The 22,715-nt window shown below is 53.6% G+C and overlaps 1 protein-coding gene across 6 annotated transcripts in view; it reads right to left on the reverse strand.

Annotated features, from left to right (window-relative positions):
• Window positions 1-22,715, reverse strand: part of JADE2 (jade family PHD finger 2) — a 77,713-nt gene that overhangs the window by 12,311 nt on the left and 42,687 nt on the right. For 4 of the 6 annotated variants that reach the window (XM_058677838.1, XM_058677837.1, XM_058677835.1 and 1 more), the window contains exons 2-8: window positions 19,532-19,589; window positions 17,529-17,623; window positions 7,428-7,585; window positions 3,687-3,829; window positions 2,859-3,070; window positions 1,796-1,963; window positions 367-483 (exon numbers count right to left, since the gene is read on the reverse strand). In XM_058677838.1, the coding sequence (XP_058533821.1) occupies window positions 367-483; window positions 1,796-1,963; window positions 2,859-3,070; window positions 3,687-3,829; window positions 7,428-7,585; window positions 17,529-17,623; window positions 19,532-19,589 (951 nt within the window). The remainder of the gene's footprint in view (window positions 1-366; window positions 484-1,795; window positions 1,964-2,858; window positions 3,071-3,686; window positions 3,830-7,427; window positions 7,586-17,528; window positions 17,624-19,531; window positions 19,590-22,715) is intronic. The other 2 variants (XM_058677833.1, XM_058677839.1) reach the window with 1 other exon arrangement.

Here is a 22,715-nt window from a genome sequence, read left to right on the forward strand (position 1 = left end):
TCAGATTCCCACCCCTTCCATGTGTTCAGCCTGAAGGCTAACAGGAAGCCAGTGCACGCGTGTCTGTCACACCCACAGATGCCTACTCCAAAGCCAGAATTCCCCATACTCCTAGGGAGTACTGGTCCTCTACCCACTCTGTAAATGACCAGATAGGGAGGAAGAATGATTCCCCTGGTACAGTTTCAGCTCTGCCCAGACCCACACTTACCAGGCCTGTCAGTGTTCTGATGTGCAGCAACCTTGGGGCAGGCAGAAGGCAGTGGCAGCCATCCATTTCCCAAGGCACTACAGACTCAGCTCTCTGCAGCTGGCTCATGGGGGCAGGAGTGTGTGTGTGTACTGGGGGTGAAGTGAGCCACATACCTGGATACAGGTGCCTGTGCACTCCTTGCAGAGACTGCAGGACAGAGCCCAGCGGCTGGCTGGAATATGGGAGATCTTGGTGATGGGCTCCATCTTCTCTGGACAGCCGATGCTGACCTGGGCAATACATAGAAGCTGCATGAGGTCCCCAGCCTCTCTCCAGGGGTCACCCAAGTAGGGAGGAGGGGCTATCTGCTAAAATCAGATCGGAGCAGTCAAGAAACTGGCCAAGTCTGCAAATCCCTATTCCTTCTTGACCCCAAACAAGCATGGCTCCAAGATCTGCATCCCCTCAATTTTCCCAGGATGAACAATGGCTGAGTACATTAGTATGAGCTTCCCAGTAACCAACCTGCAACAATCTGTGAGGGTGTGTGAATGCATGGCTATTTGTGCAGCTGACTAGATAAAGTGTGCCTGGAGATAGAGATGCCTCAGGGTGTGTGTCTGAGTGTGTGTCTGAGTGTGTGTGTGTGTACATGCATGTGTGCATGTAGTCCTCCTTGTAGCTTCAGACTCTTGTAACAGTAGCTTCAGGCTCTTTCTACAACCTGGGCTGATTTTATGTACTGTGGGCACCAAGCAAAGGCCTCCTGCCAGCATCTCCTGGTGGGGTGATCCTGGGATCCTTCCTGTGCCTTGTCTGAGCCCAGTCCAAGGGAAGTGGATTAAAACTCACCCAGGTCAGAGGGCAAAGCCAACCCTCAGCCCCCAAGGTAGGGCACAGCTGTCCCCAGTTGCCCATGCTAAGGGCCAGAACTGGAGGATTGCCCCAGAGGGAGGAGCCCTTGTCAGTTCTGCCTTTCTGCTTAGGGTACATGCAGAATTGGATATAGCTTTCCCTACCCTGATCGGGGAGCAAGTGACCACTCACACACAAGGATATCACTCAGGCCTGCAGCATGCGCCCAGTAGGGGAGGCCATGTGTTGACAGGGCCACCTGGCCTGCCTGGGCACAGGCTGTGCATCCTCGATTTGGGTCAAGGTGCACAGCAAGGCTGCCAAGATACCAGCAAACTTGAGTACCTTGCAGGAAACAGGGTAGGGTGGGGTCCTCCAGAAGCCCCAGTAACTTTCCAGGGTCCCGATGGCCCACCATGCTCCCACCTAGACTCAGGCACAGCCCACTCTTCAGATCTGATCACAGCTACCATGATCACAGTGGTTGGCCCACCACTTTATTGTCTGCTCGTCTGTGACGTCTGTCTGCCACATGAGCTCGGCTTCCTTGATCGAGATGGATCCCTCAACCCACTTATATGGTCTTCGGTGGCCTGACTTTCTGATTCCTTTAGTGGCTCATAGCCTTACTGACAGAAGGCACCACCAGAGCTCTGGCCAAGTTCATAGGTCAAGCTCTCTGCTGGCTGCTGCCCGAGTCCTGCTCTAGCCTGAGTTTTGAGTTGCTCACAGCAAAGACCTGCCCACCTCGGGAATCCACAGGGCGCAGCTGACGTGCACCCACTTCGTCCCGCTCCTGGTGGGCTTCAAGGCTCCTCCTCGCTTGGGGCAGAGCAGGCACTTGGGCTGGACCCCCAGGGCGCAGGTCCGGCACAGCCAGCTGCCCATGGGTACTTTGAGGATCCCATAGCATGCCTGGGGAGAGAAAGCGAATGGTGAGAGTATGAGTCTGGTGTGCAACTCACCTGGCTCTGGGTCCACCCAGCCTAAGCCCCAAACCCCACTGTTATGCAGCCTCCAGCCATGAGAGCACCTGGGAGTTCCAGAGTACCTGCAGAGAACGCCTGTGATGTCCTCACCCCCACCCCCAGGTCCTGTGGGATCTCTGCTAGGCTTCAAGAGAGCCCTGAGACCCCTGAAGGCCAACACTCTCTAGAGACAAGACCCAGAGCCCTCATCCTTTAACACAAGGGTTTGTATTCAGGGTTCCTCCCATTTAGACCTGGGGCTTGGGAAGGACACAGGGAGCTGAGCGCCACTGGGGAGAAGGGATGGGAATGTGTGAGAGGCAAAGACACTCAAGACCTTGACCCCCAGATCAAGGCGGGGCCCCAGCCAGACTGCACCAGCAATGGGGGTTGGGCATCGTGTTGGAGCAGCTTAAGCCACCACCTACAATATCAGCATCCCCTGAAGGTGCTAGTTGAAATCTAGGCTGTCCCATTTCTGATCCAGCTCCCTGCTAACTAGCCTTAGAACGTAACAGCATTCTAACTAAGAATGAAATTGCTTGGACCCCTGTCACCCAGGCTTCTGACTATGGCCTAGCCTGGCTCAGCCCTTGTGGTTATGGCCATTGGGGAAGTGAACCAGCAGGTGGAACACTCCCCCTCTCTCTACCTCTGTCCTTCAACAATAAATAAATAAATCTGCTCCACTCTGGCAGGCAGAACTGAGCCACAGGATCCAGGAACTGACACAGCCTTCCACCCTGTTGCCCTGCTCCTCCAGAGGAAGGATGAGTAGCCCCAAGCGTTGCGCCCTAGGGTGTGTGTGCAGCCCATACAAGACCATTTGGGTGGCTGCCAACCTGGTGCACGCAGACGTTGCACTTGTCACAGAAGACCATCTCGTTGCCATCCTCGCCCTCAGGGGAACGGCACACGTCACACACGACATCTTCATCATACTCAATGCCTAACCCCTCCTGCGTCTCGATGGCCCGGGTCATGTTCTGGTGGCACAGGGTCTCCAGCTCTTCCAGCACACGTTCCAATGTCAGCTCGTCCAGTTCTGGGCGTTCTGTAGGGGACAATGACGGGGATGGGGTTGGGAGGCCCGTCTGTGGTGTGCTCTGCACAGGACCCAGTTCTATGGCATGGATTTGGGGCAGAGGTTGCCTTGGGAGTGAGAGATCGAGGCACACACCTCTTTTTGCCTCAGCATGAGGGCCTGTACCTCAGAGGCATAGGAACACAGGAGCATGTGTGAAGACAGTCAGTGGAAAGTGGCTTGCATACGCAGCAGCACCATAGGGAATCCACAGTGTACACTGGGTGGGCTGTGGGTATCTCTGTAGGGGGCAGACCAGGGCAGTGCCAGCCCCTCTGGCAAGCAGGCCTGCAGCCACTCACCAGACTCCGTATCACCCTGGTGAGTAGTGTGGTCCCTTATTCTTCCTATGATATTCCCATTTACTACAAAGTCCCACAACCCCTGCCAGTCATGTCTACCACATCCAACATCCAACAGTTCTGCACATCTGACAGCTGCCCAATTTCGGGAGACAGAGGTACTCCAGGCAGCTTCCTAGTAACACCCACTGATCTGGGGGAAACCCCATTCCAGTCCTGGAATGAGAACCCTTCCTGGCTGCCTGGATCATCCTCCCAACCCCTCGATGCACAGAGTTGCCTACCCATCTCCCTGAGTTCACAGTTGATGAGCTCCAGCCAGTAGGCATCAATCTCGTCCAGGTCATAGCGGCTGCCCTCTGGCCACTCTGGTGTAGAACTGCTCCGGCACACCTGTGGTTTAGGGCCTTCCAGCGGCGGCAGAAGCCTAGGGAATCAGGAGGGGGTGTCATATAGGGAGGACACCCCAACCTACTGGGTGACACAGCTCCAGTAAGGTGGAGGCAGATGACTCAGTGGAAGTAGCCCATACTCTGTGCCTCTTCTATCTCTTGTGGCTTCTGCACACACTGCAGGTGGCAGCAGGGACCCTGAAAGCTCAAAGGGCAGGTCCTGAGTCTGGTACTGTGGTCTAGTAGCTAAAGTCCTCACCTTGAACATGCCAGGATCCCATATGGGTGCCAGTTCTAATCCCAGCTGCCCCACTTCCCATCCAGCTCCCTGCTTGTGGCCTAGGAAAGCAGTAGAGGACAGCCCAAAGCCTTGGGACCCTGCACCTGCGTGAGAGACCTGGTGGAAGTTCCTTGCTCCTGGCTTTGGACTGGCAGAGCACTGGCCATTGTGGTCACTTGGGGAGTGAATCATTGGACGGAAGTTATTTCTCTGTCTTTCCTCTCTGTATATATCTGACTTTGCAATAAAAATGAATAAATCTTAAGAAAAAGGGGGTGGGCAGTTTCCAGATCCATAGCCCTGCTCACACCTGTCCCATTCCACCCAGAGCACAGCCCAAAGCCTGTGATAGCCACAAGGCCATGAATGGGATAGCACCCACTGGCCTCTAGGTCTTAGGTGTCATCCTTCTCAGCTGAGGGAGCCACAAGTTGTCCATTCATCTCTTCTCCAATGGCCTCTTGGCTCTGTGATTGTCAGTTACCCCACTGCAACCCAAGGAATCCCTTCGAGACATAGGTCCAGTATACGGGCAACCCCCTCACAGAGGGACCAGAGAAATGAGATTCTGGCTGGGGTGTCACCTGTGATCCTTCCCTGCCTACCCCCCACCCATCCTGGGACACAAAGGCCTAGGTCACAGCTGGCTCAGCCCTCTCAAGGCCATAGCTCCACCCTACATGCTGCTTAGAAGGGCAAGGCACTGAAGCTCAGTTCTACCACTGACTCTGCGGCACTGGGAAAGCCCCAATGTCCCTGTCCTCCCCTCCTCCGCCCCTCCTGCCATGGGCTGATGGACACAGGAGTCCTATAGACAACTGGAGGGAGGGCTATCTATCCTGACATAGGTGAGGTCATGAGATGCGCCTAGCTATGAATCAAGTAAACCCTGGGTATCACCATCTTCTGAAATGGAATCTGAGGAGGAAGGCACAGCTTCCCCCTAACCACCTCCACTCTACTGCTGAGCTATGAACCGCCCTTTAGCTCTAGTGCCAGTGCTTCCTACCTCCCACCAGTTCCCATGGTTATTGCCTCAGAGACTGGCCTCTAAACTGCCAACCTTGCCAAGGGTTGTAACTCAGTATTAACTAGGGAGAGAGAGCAGGACCCAACATGACCCAGAGACAAACGGTCACTTGGTGTTATCAAGACAAAGGAGACCAGGTAGGCAGAGGCTTGAGCGGGGGGGGGGGGGGGGGGGGGGCAGCCTAGGTGAGGTGGAGAGGCATGAGGAAAAGGGCTTGACACTGCCTCTTTCTAGCAGAGAGGTCATGTCCTGGGAGGCCTTGGTGATAATATGCAAGAGTACTTATAGCACAACCTGACCCTGCCTTTGCCCAGGAAGCTTCCTGCTTTCCATCGTGGCCTGGCTATCTAGGAGCCTATGGCCTGGTGCCACCCTTGGGTGAGTGCCACGCCCACTGGCCAACTCCCCACATCTGCCTACCACCTGGCCAGGCCTGCTCTGGGCAGCAGGGGTTCAGAAACTTGTAGTTTCCGAGCTTCCTGGCTCTCATCTTCATCTGCCTGTCCCCGCTGGCTTGGAAAGAGACTTTGCTACTAGTTTGCAGAAGGACCTAGAAGGACTAGGTGACCCCAGGCCAAGGTCTCACCCTCAGCCACCATGGGGAGAGGAGACTAGTTGAGACCCACCCCAGATATCAGGAGATGGCTCTGAGTTGGCCACAATGGGGGAAGCTCAAGCCATCATTCATAACTTCCTGACCTGAAGGTCCTGGTAATGGCCTGGGACAGAGATAGTCTGCACACCATGGGGCTCAGAGCCTCCCAGGGATAGCCCAGGGCTGCTTCCTGTGCCTGGGATTTCCTGCCCCAGTCCCCTATGCCCTGGGGGCCATGCAGGGAATTCCCCAGAATTTTCCTACTTCTTCACCTATTGAAAAGGGGACAGTGACTGACTCAATACGGTGGGCTGAGCAAAGCAGTGATATGGAGATGGAGTTTCTTAGACAACCTGGATACAGGGGCTGGGAATGATACCTCAGGGGAGTGGGATGGACACAAGGGAAGAAGAGATATGGGGAGACTGCTCTGGCATATCCCATGATTCTCCCCTCCAAAGAACATGGCCAGGCCAAGGACGCCTGGCTCACGCCAGCCCAACATGGCTGGGCACAGAATAAAACCACAGCGGCATGAACATGTCTCCTACTCCAGGCAGGCTGAAGTCAAGCTGCCAATTTAAGGGCACACACACTGGAACCATGTGACAAACATCTTTTGAAGAGGACAGATCAAGGGGCTCACCCTACTCCAAGGAATGGGTGGCCTATCCCTTCATCCTGCTCCTAGGTCCCAGCAGGTATGACAGTGGTGGCAGACTACATACATTCAGCACCACACTGTCAGGAGGGTCCCAGCATCACCCTCTCTGCACACAAGAGTATAAGGATGAGGGAGTCACTCATGGCCCTTCCATCTATGGAGGTGAGGGGGTGGCAGGGCTGTTGAGGAGAAATGCATCCTCCCAATTGTGCATGGACCTCCAGTGGGACGCCCCGGGAAATCACTGGGGGAGGACGCAACTGCCTCAAACCTCCAGTGTCCACCTGGTGCCCTGGCAGGGCTAGTATCCTATTTAGCCTATAATCCCATGCCCACCACAGGTTGGCATAGCCAAGCTATCAGTGTCTGTGAGTCAGTCTCAGACACAGCTGCCAGGAGGTGACAGTGCCAATGTCTAGGGAGGAAATGGCTGCAATCCTTGTCCCAGCCTGGTCCACATGGGATCAAAGAACGTCCACAGGGCTGCCAAAGCCAAGATCGAGTGCCAATAGCCCAAGCCATCCACACCAGGCAGGCTGGTGGCCAGGGCCACAGGCTGCCTCCTGCTAGGAGTACACAGGGGTCTGTCTGACCCAGAAAGAGAAGAAGGCTGGGGAGCAAAGGCTTGGTGACAGTAGCTGCTTTCTGAGGGCCTACTGTGTACCTCCCTTCCCAAGAATCCCATCATCAGCAGGCCTGTTACAGGATGTCAAGAGCACGGCTCAGCCCTCTTAAAGCCTGGGGGCCTTCCTGAACAGCTAAATTAATTGATTTGGACTAACAACACTCTGGCCACAACCAGGCTCCTGGAATGCTGGCTGGGTGCCTGGTCCCAGGCTAAATGGCCTCCAAGCAGTGTTCCTCTCCCTTCAGCATCTCAGGAGGCAGGTGTCTATGTCTCAAGAAGGGAAACTGAGGCACAGGGATGGCAAGGTTCTGCTCCAAGGTCAGTGAATGGAATGGCCAAGACTAAGCTCAAGACCTCAACCTTTCAGAAAACACAGCAGTGAGACAGGCTAGGAAGGAGCATCAGTGCCAGCACATCTCCTACCCACCCAGCTCACCTCACCACAGGCTCAGGAATAGCCTCCGCTCCGGCGGGCACTTGTACACCTTTCTCCCATTCCTGCCGCCATGGGTCTGCCAGGATGTAGTAATCATCCGGGTTGAGCTGATAGGAATCCGGAACCTTCATGGCCGTGATCAAGTCTGTTCGGAAAACCTGCAGGAGCAAGGAGGAGGAGGACAGTTGCTTCAGCCGGCCTCTGGCAGTGTGATCACTGGCCCTGTGAGAGGCTAAGTACATGCACCATGGGTAGGGATTCTACCCACGTTTAGGGAACCCAAGAAAGAACCTCGCTTCTCCAAATCCCACGCTTGCTTAGCACACATGAGACGAACTCACTCTTCTCTGACCCATGAAAGGACACGCAGCAAGAAACAATAGTAGAGCTAAGTGAGAAGACAGGATTAAAAAAAGCAATCAGAGACAGAGGCTAGCTTTGTGGTCCAGTGGAATGAGCCATCACCTGTGATATAGGCATCCCAGGTAGGCACTGATTTAATCCTAGCTGCTCTACTTCTGTTTCAGCTCCCTGCTAATGCACCCGGGGAAGGCAGTAGAGGACTGCTATTATCTACTTGGGAGACCTGGATGCAGTCTGGGCTCCTGATTTCAGTTTGAAGCAGCCCTGGCTGTTCTAGCCATTTTGGGTGTGAAACTGCAGGAATATACTCTCTCTCTAACTTTGCCTTCCAAATACATATATATTTTTTTAAACATTTATTTGAAAGGCAGTTACAGAAAGAGAGGAGAGAGAAAGAGGGAGAAAACAGAGAAATCATCCATCCACTGGTTCACTCTCCAAATGGCCACAAAGGCAGGAGACGGGCTTGTCTTAAGTCAGAACTTTCTCTGGGTCTTGCATATGGGTGCAGGGGCACAAGCACTAGAGCCATCCTCTGTGGTTTTCCAAGGAGTATCAGCGGGGAGGTGGACTGTAAGTGGAATTGTCAGGATTTGAACTGGTGTCCATATAGGATGCTGATTCTGCAAATGGCAGCTTTACCTGCATACCACAACAGTCCCCCCCCCATCACCCAAATTCAGAAATAAACCTTAAAAAAATTAGAGAGCAGAAAGGCTGCTGTGAATGCAATATAGCCATTATGTGACTGCTGAGGGATTTTCTAGGGGACAGAACCATGAAACAGTACAGCAACCCAACCCCAGGAAAAACAAAGGCCAGGACTTTACGCCAATCTCTGAGGGGAGTCCAGGCTTGGGACAGCCTACAGAGTGACCCTGCACTGAGCCAGGGCCTCTAGTGTTCCTCAAGAACAAGGACACAGGCTTCTAACCTGGCAGGGCCTGCATGGAGTCACCCCAGTGTGACAGGGTGGAAGAAGGGAACACTACACTTGACACCTGTCATTTATAACCAAGCAGGGTGGGGTTGGAGGGGCAGCTCGTTTCCCAGTGTCTGTTGCTCCCTATTTCCAGCCCACAACAAACACGAACTCCTGCCTCAGCTGTCACGAGCAGTGCCTACCACAAATGATGGCAGTGCAATGGGCAGCGCCCCTGCGGGGAAATGCTCAGGTCTCTAACACCAGTGAATAACACTTGAGGATAACAAGCTACAGAAGAATTCACAAGGAGGCAAAAGAAACCACCTCATACTGAGCAGATCAGGCTGAAGACAAATCTTTTTTTTTTTTTAAAGATTTTATTATTATTGGAAAGCCGGATATACAGAGAGGAGGAGAGACAGAGAGGAAGATCTTCCATCCGATGTTTCACTCCCCAAGTGAGCCGCAACGGGCTGGTACGCGCCAATCCGATGCCGGGAACCAGGAACCTCTTCCAGGTCTCCCACGCAGGTGCAGTGTCCCAATGCATTGGGCCGTCCTCGACTGCCTTCCCAGGCCACAAGCAGGGAGCTGGATGGGAAGTGGAGCTGCCAGGATTAGAACCGGCGCCCATATGGTATCCCGGGGCTTTCAAGGCGAGGGCTTTAGCCGCTAGGCCACGCCGCCGGGCCCTGAAGACAAATCTTTAAGCTACCACCCTCCCGCCAGAATCTGGCACATGCCACTTTATGGCACCCACGTCTAGCAATGCCTTAGCATGCGTCACGACTCCTCTTGCAAGTCCAGCCTCCTGCTGATGCACACCCTGGGACGTAGCAATAACAGCTCAAGCAGTTGGATCCCTGCCACCCATGTGGGAGATCCAGACTGAGTTCTCAGCTGCTGGCTCCAGCCTGGACTAGTTATGGCTACTGCGGGCATTAGGAAAATGAACCAGAGCAAATGGGAGATCTCTATTGCCCTCTTTTGTCTCCCAAGCAAGTAAAAATTTTAATGGGGGGAAAAACAAAATATGATTTCTGGGAAAAGTGTGTATTCACTGCTTTGCCCTGTCCAGCTCAGCTTCCTTGTACTGTCAGATATCAGAGGCTTATGATGAGCTGAGCCAGCAGCAGCAACTTCTGCCAGGGGCCGCTTCACTGCCTGTGTGTGCCTCAAGGCAGCCAAGGGCCATAACCATGAGGAAAACATGGAAACAGGGCAACCAATGTGCCTGGAAACCACATCTGGGAGAACCTAATTAACATCTGCATCCAGGGCCAAGGGCCCTGGCTCAAAGAAGGGCAAGTTTCTGGAAGACTCTATTTGCCAACATAATATAATTGTTAAGACTAACACCCTAACATTTCATTAGGGTGCTAGTGTGAAAAAAATTAAAATCAGACTACGATTAAATGCTAATTAAACAGGAGATGAAATGTGGCTAAGATTTCACAGCTCTGATAATTTGCATAGCTTCTTAGTAAGTAGTCACACAGCTATGGCAGAGCACAAATGGGTGCCAGGAGCTTTGGTGGTGCTCTTCGGCACACCCCCTTTGGCTGGCTCAGGCCCACCCTGGGCTGAGGCCTCAGGAAACTATCAGGAGCCACAGGGCTACGACCAGGGTTGTTTCCTTAGGGGTCCCCAGAACAGGCCATGGTAGGAATAACTGAGTGACCTCAACAGTCTCAGGTGACAGCCCCAGCCCAACAGCTCTGGTGCCACAGGGGACCTGTCCATGGGGATCAGCCAGCCTTCTTGCTCCAGAAACCAACCCCTACATACCCCTGTAAGTGCTCCCCTCCCAAGAGTCACTGGGGGAGAGAAAAGCTCCTAGTTCCCTGTGCTGCAACTTCATTGTTGCCCTCCCCCTGCTCTACGCAGCACTTTCCCTCCTGCCACACCTGTCCTGCTGCTATTGTGCTTGGCTTCTCAGGACCTGGCACTACCTACAAGGGCCTCCTGGGGAACAGCCAGTTGAGTCTCAGGCCATGGCTGGCTCCTCAGCAAGGCATTTTGCACCTTCCAGAGCAGAGTGAGAGACTTGGAGGATACCTGCTAGGGCAGAATGGACACGAATGGCTCTCCCAGGCAGGACCCTGGTGTCTTCACATCAGCACCAGCACACAGAGCAGCTATGTGCTAGCATTAGAGGCTGTTCTTCAAGGTAATTTATCACTGGGGCCAGTGCTGTCATTCAGAAGAGTAAGCCACCACAGGTAACACCAACAGCCACTACTGGATTAGAGTGCCGAGTCTTGGCTGCTCCCCTTCTGATCTAGTTCCCTGCTAATGCAGTTAGAAAAGCAGCAGAAGATGGCCCTAGTGTTTAGACCACTGCACTCACCAGGAGACCAGGATGGTTTCTGAGGACCCAGTCCTGGTTTTCGAGGCCACATGAGAAGTGAACCAGAGGATAGAAGATGGATCTCTCTTTGCAAAGACATAATTCATTCATTATCAGTCCCTGTGCAACCTCTTGGACAACAGCATTACTATTATTCCTATTCTGCAATGAAGGGCTTGTGAGACAAAAGGTCTTACACAGGGGTGGCAGGGACCCAACTAACTGAGCAACAGCAGGAAGCTGGAAGTTGGAATAGAGCCAGACTCAAAACTAGGTGCTTGGATACCGGGGTAGGATCATCTGTCCTATGCACCAGGCCAAATGCTGCCCCAAGTTAGTTACACGAGCTACCCAAGAATTATAGGAACCCAGGCCATCACAACTCCCCTGTCTGCTTAAGTCTCAGGGCTGTTGCTAAGCTCATTTGCACAATCAAGCAGCTTTTGCAAGGGAATATGCAAATCTGACAGCAGCCTTGGCAAGCAACAGCAAGCCCTGCAGGGTGCATGTACACTGTCCTCCTGCTGCCTGGCCACTACGTGCATACCCCGGGTACTCTCCAAGTACATTTTCCCCTTCATCCGGGGGAGGATCCTGCCTGGGTCACCCTTCTCTCCCTCCACACAGACACCAGCCCAGGTGGTACTTGCAAGTCTCAGCCACCAGGTTTCAGTTTAGCCCTATCTGCTCAGGGAAGCCTTCCCTAGCCCCCATATCAGAATCTCTTGGTTCTGATGTACCTTGCCCATCAGGAGGTAAGTTCAGCGAGGTCTGGCTGGGCAGAAGGGCTGAAGTCATTCCAGACCCTTCCAAGGGGTCAACAGCCACCTTCCTTAGTGGCTGACCAAGGCTCCAGCCAGGCAGCTGGGTGCTACACATCCTGCAAGAACTTTGGACCTCTATGTAGAACCTGCCCACAAACTCCAGTCCTCAAACTTGAAACATTCTGCTGTTTTGAACTGCTAGGGATAAGGACTGGAAAATGATTTAAAAATTATTCTCTTTAAACTCCAACTCCTTTGAACAACTTATAAAAACTACAAGAATCTAGTGGACACAGTTGAACAGGAAGAGGGGGTGGGGAGGATTGTAGTGTGGCAAGAAAGCTGGAAGCCAGGAAACAAGCAATTTTCCCAGAAGGTGGATTTTACTACGATTCTCCCTCTTTTGGCAGAGAACCAACACTTCTCTTGAAAGGTCTGCTGCCTGGCAACCCAGCTCAGCCAGGCCTGGGAGGGAGCCATTTACTGTGGATTCTTCCAGCAGTATGGGGACTCCCTCTCTAACCAAATTTCCCTCTGAGGGCCAGAGGTATCATGGTCTGTGGCCCCTGCTCTGCCCAGATATAGGGACACTGGCGTTCCCCTCCAGGTCCTTCTCCAGGGACCACTGCCAGGGGAAGGTCAAAGCTAGAGGAATACAGGCTCTGCAGGAAAAGTTACAAGTGGAGTCTGAATGACCTCCAAAAGCAAACAGACAACAGGTGACACATGCTGATGGGGGGTGGGGGAAGGACTGGGAGGCAGGCACTCCTGCGGGCTGCAGTATGGTAGCTCTCTGCTTCCCTTTCTCAACGGGTGTCCTGGACTATTTCAGGCCTAGAGGAAGTTCAGCTACTTATAGAAAGGGCTCCAGTATCTAGCGGTTTCAAAATCTACTTATTTGTGTAGTTATTTGTTTACTGCCCATGAGAAGGCAGAAGCTGCACGTGTCCTACTTCTCCCTGTCCTGATGGTGCCCACCTGCGACTCATTGTCTGGCACACAGCAGGTGCCCAAGCAATGCTGGCGGAGTGAGTGAGAATGAACCATGGGTCTGGCATTGGGGCAACTGGGCTCTGAGAAGACTTCCTGTCCTCTCCCAGCAGGAAGGGTACAGGCAGGGAAGCTGCCCCCGCTTCACCAGGTTCTTGACTTCTGTCCCTAGCAAGAGTCCCAAGGTAGTACTTTAGCCATCACTGCTGCCTCCTAGGATGTGCATTAGCGTAAGACTGGAGTCAGGAGCCAGAGCTGGTTCTCAGATCCAACATATCCCAACAACCCTCTGGCTGCATACCCAGCTCCAAAATGCTCCATAAACACTGCCTGTGGAAGAGCCAGGCATAACTTCTATAAAAAAAAAATCATTCCTGAGCTGGAACCTGATAAAGAACTTCCTTCAGCCCACAGCAAACAGGGTGGAAATTGGGTAGGAAACACAGGGAATAGTGTCCAGGCACATTTCCAGCTACCGCTAAGCCAGTTTGATTGGATACTTAAAAAATTCCCATCCAGCTCCCAGCTTGTGGCCTGGGAAAGCAGTCGATGACGGCCCAATGCGTTGGGACCCTGCACCCTGAAGAGGTTCCAGGTTCCCGGCTTCGGATTGGCGCGCATCGGCCCGTTGTGGCTCACTTGGGGAGTGAATCATCGGACGGAAGACCTTCCTCTCTGTCTCTCCTCCTCTGTGTATATCTGGCTGTAATAAAAAAATGAATAAATCTTTAAAAAATAAATAAATAAATAAATAAACCTCAGAAACTTCTTTTCATTCATGAGGATAACAACACTTCCTGCTCTTAAAGAGAATTTATTATGCACATTTCTTTTGCAAGACAAATCCCAGAGACCATGAAGCTCTTCCAGCTGGCGGGAGCAGCAATGTTTCCAACTATACTAGCAGTTGATGCTGTACCCCATCCCAGAGGAAGGCAGGGCAGGTATTGGGAGCTGGGGAATAGTTCTTCCCAGCTGTGGGGGGTGAGGTTGGCTTCCACTGATTTATTGCCCAATTCCATGAGCACCGTGCATTTTGCTGCATCTGCTATCCTCATCTGAATTTAAAACATGCCATTCCTAACACCTGGCCACATGCTTTCTCCACAGGAGGACATCTTGCTGATGGCCACCCTGTCCTGTGCTCCTATTCCAGGGCAGGAGCATCCCTCTGTGACAGCATAGGGCAAGCTCTCCACTGTGTCTGTAGATACTGCCTTTTCTTGGGGGCAGTGAAGGGAGGGAGTTCTGGCCTCCCTACATAAGGATTTTCACAGATACAGATCTGGGGCACACTTCCTGACTGGCAGCAGACATAGGTAATCCACCTCTTTCCCAGGCTCTAGCCCCAGAAAGAACCCTGGGGAACATGCCAATATCTACAGATGTCCTAACTGGTGAGAAGCTGGTAGCAGCATCTTAGCCCCCACCCACCTGTTCTGGGACTGCCTGCTTCATCTTACAGCACCCACCTACATGGGACAGTAGTCCCATCTCCAGGGCAGACACCCCCTGGCAGGGCTCAGCACAACACCAGGGATTAGACAAGGCCAGCAGCACCTCCCACAACACTTCCAGGTGTTCAGGGTTGTACCTGCACCCTGCTAGCAAGCAGAGCACCAGCTCCCAGGGGACAGTACCTGTGCTTTCTGACTTCCTGGCACTGGCCACTGCATTGGATAGGCCTACTAGATGCCTTCAAACTTGAATCCTGGTTCTCAGCCTCTGCCCTCTGGCTGACTTCTGGAAAATTCAATTTGCGACCTCCTAACAGCCTGCCCAGGGAAAGCCCCACTGCCTGGCCCGCCACGTGCTGCTTTGCCTGGGCAAGACCAGCCCCAAACCACAGCGGCCTCCAAACCACAGTGCTGACCCCTGCTTTCAGCCCCAATTATCTTTCACACCCCTGGTAATCCACTGCTGGGCAAGCCAAGTCAGCCCCTCAAGGCTTGGGGATCTACCCCTCTAGAGCAGCTTCCCTACCCCCCTTCGAGGGAGCAACCAGGCGAGCAAGACCAGTGTTGAGTAAATAAGGGGGAAGTCAATGGTGGAAGTGCTGGGTTGGACTCCCCACAGAAGGGCTATTTTAAGGTGGCTGGGACCCAGTCCAGACATTTCCATCAAATACCTGGGGGTGGGGGGGTGGAGGTTAGGGGTGTGGTGTTAGGCTTTTTAAAAAAATAATCTGATTCAGGAAGTTTCTTCTGTCCCACAAAGGGTTAAGGCTGTGCTATTGGGAGAGACCAGCCAGCCAGAAACCAGAGGCCCTGGAGGCATTTACAAAAAAATATGCTCCCATGCTAGGTCCTTCCTATCCCACAGGACTAAGGGCCTAAAGCTAGGGACAGAGCAGGCTTTGCTAGGTACCCCAGGGTAGGCAGAAAAGGGCAGTGGTCTGAAGCCTGGGTAGGGAGGAAGGGGCTAACTCCAGTGTTCCCACCTAAAATCCCAATCTTGCTTCGCAGGCCTCCTAGCACCTTCTCTTCCACTCCCGCTGAAGGAGGAGCCACCTCTGGGTCAGGGCCAGATGGGTAGCCAGGCCTGGAGACCTCAGCCCTGTCCAGGGTCCTGACTGGTCAAGCACTTGCTGCAGCACTGGGGCATACCTTTGACAACCTTGGGTCTCAACTGTGTCCACTGCCAGTGCCAGATCAAGCACCCCCAGGTGCCCTTGCTGGTCAGTGTCCATGCTGAAAGATGAGGAGATGCAGTGCAGCAAGGGTCCAGAGCTCTCCTGTCTGGCCTTGGGGAAGAGCCTTTTAGCTGTGCAAGCCTCCCTGCTGGGGACCATGAAACACAGCCATCCACAGGCTTTTCTTCCATCAGGGCTCTGAAGCACCAGGGCCCAGCAGACCCCTACCTGCCCTTAGAAAGAGCAGGGAAGGCGCTCTGTGAGGAGACCAAACGGAACTTTGGCCACTGCCAAGTCTTACTCTTAACTCCACACTTAGGAGCTGAATTCTTTGGAAACTCCCACTGCTGGTTTCTCCTCTACTTGCAATATATGTCAGACCTGGCTTAACCTTCTCATTCAGAGGCCAAGGGAATCCTGGCGGTTGCTTTCCAGCCTGCTGTGGGAGGACACATGGGTCCTTGGCTGCAGTTCAAGGCAGGGAGGACTTCCTCCACCCCACAAGGGCTCGGGGCTTCAGCGGAACTGGGTCTCCCAGGCAGGCCATGGAGGAGCCATCTGCAGAGCCTGGGCTTGGGCCTGGGGCCTCCTCCACTCAGTCCCCAGCAGGGCTCTAGCATGGGTGACTATTTTTAGGTACAAAGCTCTGCATTGGAAAACCCAAGAGGCAGGGGAATTTTCTACCCCATGCAAATCGCTTTCTTCTCAGCTTCTGCTGACACACCTGTTTCCTCCCAGCCAGGCCAGACCAGACCAGATTACAACAGATCTAGACAGGGTGTTGATGATGGAGGCGGCCCCTCCCCCAGCTGGTGCCTGGACAGAGTGGGAGAGGAGTGTGATGGCAGGAGCTTCAGATAGAACTTTCCTGTCCCACCCCCACCAGCAAGCTCCTGTTGTAAAAAAAAAAAAAAAAACACAACCTGAGGCAAGAAAACTCAGCAAGGCAGTTCCTGCTTCATCAATTCAACCATAGCAACTGCAGAATCCCCTGAGTGAGCTCAGGACAAGGGCCGGGCGTGCAGAGCCCACCAGAGCCCCCCAGGGCCTTGCCTGCCTCTTGCTTCCCCAGCTGTCCCAGCGGTAAAGCCACAAGTTGTGGCCAAGTCACCTTCTGGGAAGCCCACTTCCCATATGGAGTGCTGCTGGGGATGCTCTTAGCATTTTCCAACCCAGCTTTGCACTAAGGCAGCTGGGAGGCAGCAGATGATGACACAAGTACTTGGGTTCCTGCCTCACACGGGAGACCCTGATAAGAGTTCCTGGCTCCTGGCTATTGCAGAATGAACCACCAGATAGAAGAGTGTCCCGTCTTTCCTCATCACTGCCTCTCAAATACATAAATTCTTAAAAACAAAAGGAGGAGTATCCAGCCCAATACCTGACTGTATAGCAGGAAAACCCTGAGCATCCTCCAAAGTTCACCAGCCCTCTCTGTGCCCAGTGCCAGGAATGCCCAGTGGTACTGACAATCAAGATCTGAGAAGGGGCACGATAGCCCTAGGGTGTCAGCTTCCCAAGATAGTAATCAGGGTCCTGAGGTCCATTCATCTGCCCATGCCAGTGCCCTCCACCTGCTCTCACAAACACTCTGGGTCAAAGCAAAGCAGGTTGAAATACACGACATACACGACAAGCAGGCACAATCAGACATGCACCACTGTCACAAAGGCTCTGAGGACTCCATCCCCTTGACCAAGCGAATGCTGACAGCCTTAGCTCCAGGATACCCCAAATCCGACTGCCACCAGCCAGCTCTGTGCTTGGTCACCCACCCCTTGCTCACACATCTGTGGGACCTTTCACCAAGATATCAAACCAAACTACTGCCCTGGAACAAGCACAATAAAATCTGTCTCCCTCTGCAGCTTTTAGCAACATCTGCATAGCAAACCCCTGCAGGGTTTAGAAAAACCAGCCCTGCAGGCCCGATCCATCCTGCAGATTCCTCAGCCTCCCTCTGCACTAACCATGCATGAGGCCAGGACGCTCCTGCCTACACTCTCTTGACCCATGGTTCTCCACAAACCTCCCACCCTAGCTTCCTCTTTCCTGTGGGAAGCTTGGCGAAACCAACCTCGGAGGGTTTCTTCTCGTTCTGCCGGGGCCAGCCGGCCTTGGAGCTGCTGGGCAGTTTGGAGCATCTTGATGCTGATGTGGATGTTGCATGACCTGCAGGAGAGAAGAGCCCTTTAGGGGCCCTGGAAGCCAGGAACAAAAGCCACCCTCACCTGAGGTTGAGCAGCCCACAATTAAAGCTCCCTGCTGAAGAGTTCAGGGAGAGAGGGCTCGGGGGAACACCTGGTGGACTGGCCCTGCCTCAGTTTCAGTCTCTCCATGGGTGGAGACAGAAGCCACCTTCGCTCAACAACCAGCAAAAAAAGGCAGCCAATCCCATACTTAGTGCTGACCTACCATGTGACCCCACACAAGTCCTTGGTGCTCTTTGGGCCTCTCTTCCTCTGTGGCCCTGGAAAGCCACCAGAGAAGTCTTCCATGCCCTCTCCCCAACCTGCCCCAGGTCAGCTATTCACAGTCCACCCTGGGTTAACCGATGGGCAGAGTATGCAGGAGCAGGGCAGGGCAGGGCCAGATACAGCTCTGAAGAGGACATGGGGACCTGACTGTGACCAAGACACTTACTAGCTTATCATTCCAGGCAAACAAGGCATCTTGCACAGCCTCAGTCTGCTCTGCAAAACAGGGCAAAGGAATAGCTAGCTCTCCAAAAGTACTCACTTGCAAAGTCAAAGCACAGTCTGCAGCACACGGTGCTGCCTCGATAAGTACCAGCTGTTAGGACCAGGATCTGAGGCCCTGGCTGGACTCCAGGGTTGTGGCCTCCAGGCCCATGAGTCACAGGAGCAACAAGGAGTACCATGGGCAATCCTGAGGCTTTGGCACCATGGGTGGGCCTGGCCCAGGCCTGATACAACATTAGGACATGGCAGCCCATGCACCCACCCTGCAGGTGCCTTGCTTTCTTCAAGGAGTCCTCTGCCTCCATCACAGTGAGAAGCAGAGTGTGGTTCTGGGCTCCTTGGAGCCAAGCCAGAAGGCCATGGGTTGTAGGCCCAGAAGGCCGGACTCTAGGATCTCCTGTTAAGGGAGGGCATACTGTCCAGGAGGGCCAGAGCTGCACAGGTGTACCCATTGCCCAAAGCATAGCAAGGATGACCCAGAGGGAGGCCAGGGCCAGGGCCTGACCAGCTGCCCTAGGGCATTTTCTCCTTTGGTTCCTGGGAGGCAGGAGAAGCCTCACAGATCTGTCAGCCCTACTTGTTCACCACATGTGTGGACATGCAGATCTAGTGGTGCAGGCTCCTCCTTAGCCTGGATGCCCACAGGGCAACCACCACTAGAAGAGACCTTCCCTGACCTATCCTCTCTACCCACAGCCGATGAACTCCTTACTCCAACAGGCATGGGCAAGCCTGGCTTGCCAGGGCATCCGGGAAGAACCTCATGACCTCATTCCAAAGAGGAGCCCTGGCCTCCCTTAGCATCTCCAGATCTCAGAGGGAGCTGTCTGAACCGCATCTTTTCTCCAACTGCAGTCCAACAGCAGACTTGCCCCCAACATATCCAGCCAACGCACAGGTCTCCTGCCAAGACGCCAGAGGGCTCAGGCTTCACGGACTTGCTCAGTCATTGTTCACCAAGCACTGACTGGGGGCCAGCAACACACACAGGAGACCTAGCCCTGTTAGCAGGGAGCTCGTTCATGTGCAAGAAATGACACGCATTGGCTAGTTTGAGAGCAATAGGTGCTGCACCTGCAGGGCAGACTTCCTATAAGCAAGAAAGGATTGCTTATTCTGGGCAGCAGGAAGCTGAGGTGCCCAACCATGGCAACAAGCTGGAATGGAGGAGGGGACAGCAAGGCCTTGGAGGCCATGATCAGCTGCAGGACCATTCTCAGCAGCAGCTGAACCTGACCTCATCAGTGTATCCAACAGTACAGCCCCAGATGGTGTACAGCCCACATGGAATGGCCTCCCCATAGACCAGGGCCCGGCAACGGTCCTGATTATCACTTAAACACTTTCCCAGGAGGAGCCCCGAATTGGAAGGCCTTACTGTCAGTAGTGTCGGAGTTGTCACTGCTGATGGAGTATTTTCGCCTCTTCTCTTCCATCTGCAATAGAAGGCAGACCCATTACACTTGCGGACGGCCTGGGAAACCCCAAGCCTCTCAGACAAACCTTCTAGAACCTCTGGCCCCACACTCATTCCGGTGCACCTGGCCTGCTTCTCTGCCAGCAGGACCCTCTTCCCACCTACCCAAGCCTTCCAGGGTTGGGCAGGCTCACAGGGGGCTGCCACCCACATAGATGCGAAAGTGCTGACCAAGTGGCTTCCTCGGGGTAAGAAATGGGGTAGAGGGAAATCAGACAGTGGTACAAGCTGCGGGACTCAGGCAGGAACATACTGTTGGCCCTGACTGCTAAGCATGTACTGTTGCGGAGGAAGGGGGGTGGGAAGGGGATTGTCCTGGGATGAAATGCAGGGACCTTGGTGGCTTCCCTTTTACAGATGAGGTCAAAGCTCAGGTCAAGTGACTTGTCCAAGATGACACAACTTGTTATGTGACTCAGGAAACCATGCTTTTGACCTTCAGACTTCCCTGTCCCTTGCAACAATCCAGGTCACTCTGCCCTACGTCTTGCCTGGTCCTGCCGGGGCACCCCCTTTGTTTCAGCCATTCTGGTCACAAAACCTGCTTTCCTGGGTTCCAGCAGAGGAGGTACTTTGAAACCAGGGTCTCCTGTAGAACTGAAAGCAGGAGCAGGAGGTATTGGGGGAGCTGAGTTCATCCCTGGATCAGGGACCTTGGGGAAGACAGACTCTCCCCAGAGAATGCACACTGACTGGATCTGTATTTTCACGTAAATCTGAACTTAAAATGTTGGCAACTGAATCCGAATTTTTGAAACACTTTGAGAGGGCCAAACAAAACATATCCATGAGCCAGAATCAGTTGGTGAGAATAAATGAAAGCCATAAAGCTGCGGCTGTGCTGTTCCCAGCTGTGCCTGGAGCGCCACAGAGTGTTCGTCACCAGAAACTCTGCAGCCTCAGGTGGGTTCAGCAGCACCCCTCCTGTCAGTGCTCAACTGGTGGGGTGGTCTTGGGAGTAGGGCTGTAAGCCAGGACAACAAGCTAAGGCCTCAGACCAGAGTCCCTGGATGCCCACATCCCTTTCTTGAGGTTGTGTGCTAGTGCTCAGGGAGCAACAGGTGACAAGGGGTCAGTGTGCAGACCATGCTGCACACAGAGCCTGTCCTCCATTGACCCTGCCCTCTACAAGACATACAGTGTCTCAGGTTCCGACTCCAGTGTCAGAGTGGCTATACACAGGCTGTCATTAAGGAGAAGGCTTGGTGGCTTCCTTGGAATAATCACGGAACTGCAGCAGGAAGCCACTGGCTGCTGGGGAACAGAGCCTCTTTCCTCCGAACCAAGACTATTCCAAAGGCTTCCATGCCTCACCTGGGTCCCTGGTGTCACATGGCTAATGAGCACCCCCACCAGGAGACAGCCTAAGGCCCCTAACCCACTAGGTAAGGCTGGTGGTACCCACACTTCATCCTGGCCTCCCCTTCCCCCTCCAATCTCTCCAAAGCAAAGTCTGAGCTGGGAAATACCTCAGCATTGTAAGGCACTGGCCTTTGGGGACCAAAAAAAGATTCTAAGAAAGAAAGGAGCCCCTATTCCCATCCCTGGCACCTCTCCCAGGTCACCCTCTCACACAGAGACACAGACAGAAGTGTGGGCATCCTGGAGTTCCCACCACAGCCACCCCCATCAGGTCCAGAAGGCCCTTCCCACCCCAGTCCACCCTCCACCCCTCACCCCTGTGGCTCTCCTCTCAAGCCAGTGCCATCTCTTGCCTGGACCCATTTCTCTCTTGGGCTACAACTGCCCTCCCCCAACCCAAGCCACACAAAGCAGCCTGAGCAACCTCTCAACAAGGCAGAAATCAGTGCCCCTACTATATATCTTTCAAAGGCTTCCTGCTGATCAAAGAATGCATCACACGCTCCTGACCACAAGACCCTTTGCAAACCAGCTCCTGCCTGCCCAACAAGTTTACTGCGACTGAAGGATTCCCCAACCTCACTACTTCTCAGTCACCTCGGCCCACCTCCAGGCTCTGCCTGCTCCCCAACCCCCTGCCCTGAACATGTCTGTCCTTCGTGTCTGACTCCTTCAAGCATGGGCTTCAACGTCATCGCTGCCATAATGCCCATCACCCTCTTCGAAGAGACCTGCCATGCTACCATTCAGAAGCTTCAGTGCAGCTGTCACAGCTGGACTTAGGCGCCCTGGTCATTGGCAGTGTCTGTTCTGCTGGGTCAGCAGTAAGACGTCTCCTGCCCAGACCCCCGCCCCAGAAAGCGCAGCACAAAAGAGAGGCTGCTGGGTGTACCTTTGTCCTCTCCCCTGCATGGATGGGTGTGGTGACCACACAGTCCAGCAGGCCTGCCTGCGGCCTGCAGGAACAAACAGCCCAGCCTAGGCCTCAGTCCTGTTTTTGCAGCCTGCTTTCCCTATCCTGACCTCCCACATTTTCCAGGAGGCTTTATTTGGTCGGGCTCCTGGCTAATGATCAATGTCAACCCAGTAATAGGGCAGCAATTTGGTGGCAGCTGTTTTCTTGGCAGCACCAGCCAATGGTATTGGTGGGGGCCTTGGGTCTGGACTTGAAACACCCACACTCAATGCCAGCCCCTTTTAAAGACCTCTCTGCAAATAAACTCAAATAAACACCCTGGACCACTATTAATGCCCTTCCAACTGACCCTGGGAACATTGGTCCTTTCAGATGTACTACTGCAGCCACCTCAGGGCAGTTAAAACACCCCAACCCAGCCCCCAGCCTCTGCTTAGGGGGAGGGGAGGGGAACCAGGTCTGCCCTGCCCACCACCACACACAGCAGGATTTCATCTTCCTCTTTAAACCTGAGTGGGTGGGGGCCAAGGGGGCTTTCAAGCAGGCAATTTACCATTCCAGACACAATCTTCCAAAGAGCAACAAAAAACTTGGCCTGTCTGAGGCAGCCCGTGAAGGCATGTGTGTAATAAGATGCTAATACAATTTAATGATATTTCAGCTAGAAAACCTGTCCTCAGAGCCTCCTTGTGTTGTGAAACGCGAGACATTCAGAAAACAAAAGCTGCACACCCCTAAATCGCTTTAAACTGGGGTCAGAGCTATGTGCTCTCCTACCTCTCATTAACTTTAATGCCTTCTCAGGTA

Source organism: Ochotona princeps, chromosome 19 (genome assembly GCF_030435755.1).
Source record: "Ochotona princeps isolate mOchPri1 chromosome 19, mOchPri1.hap1, whole genome shotgun sequence".
NCBI classification, from domain to species: domain Eukaryota; kingdom Metazoa; phylum Chordata; class Mammalia; order Lagomorpha; family Ochotonidae; genus Ochotona; species Ochotona princeps.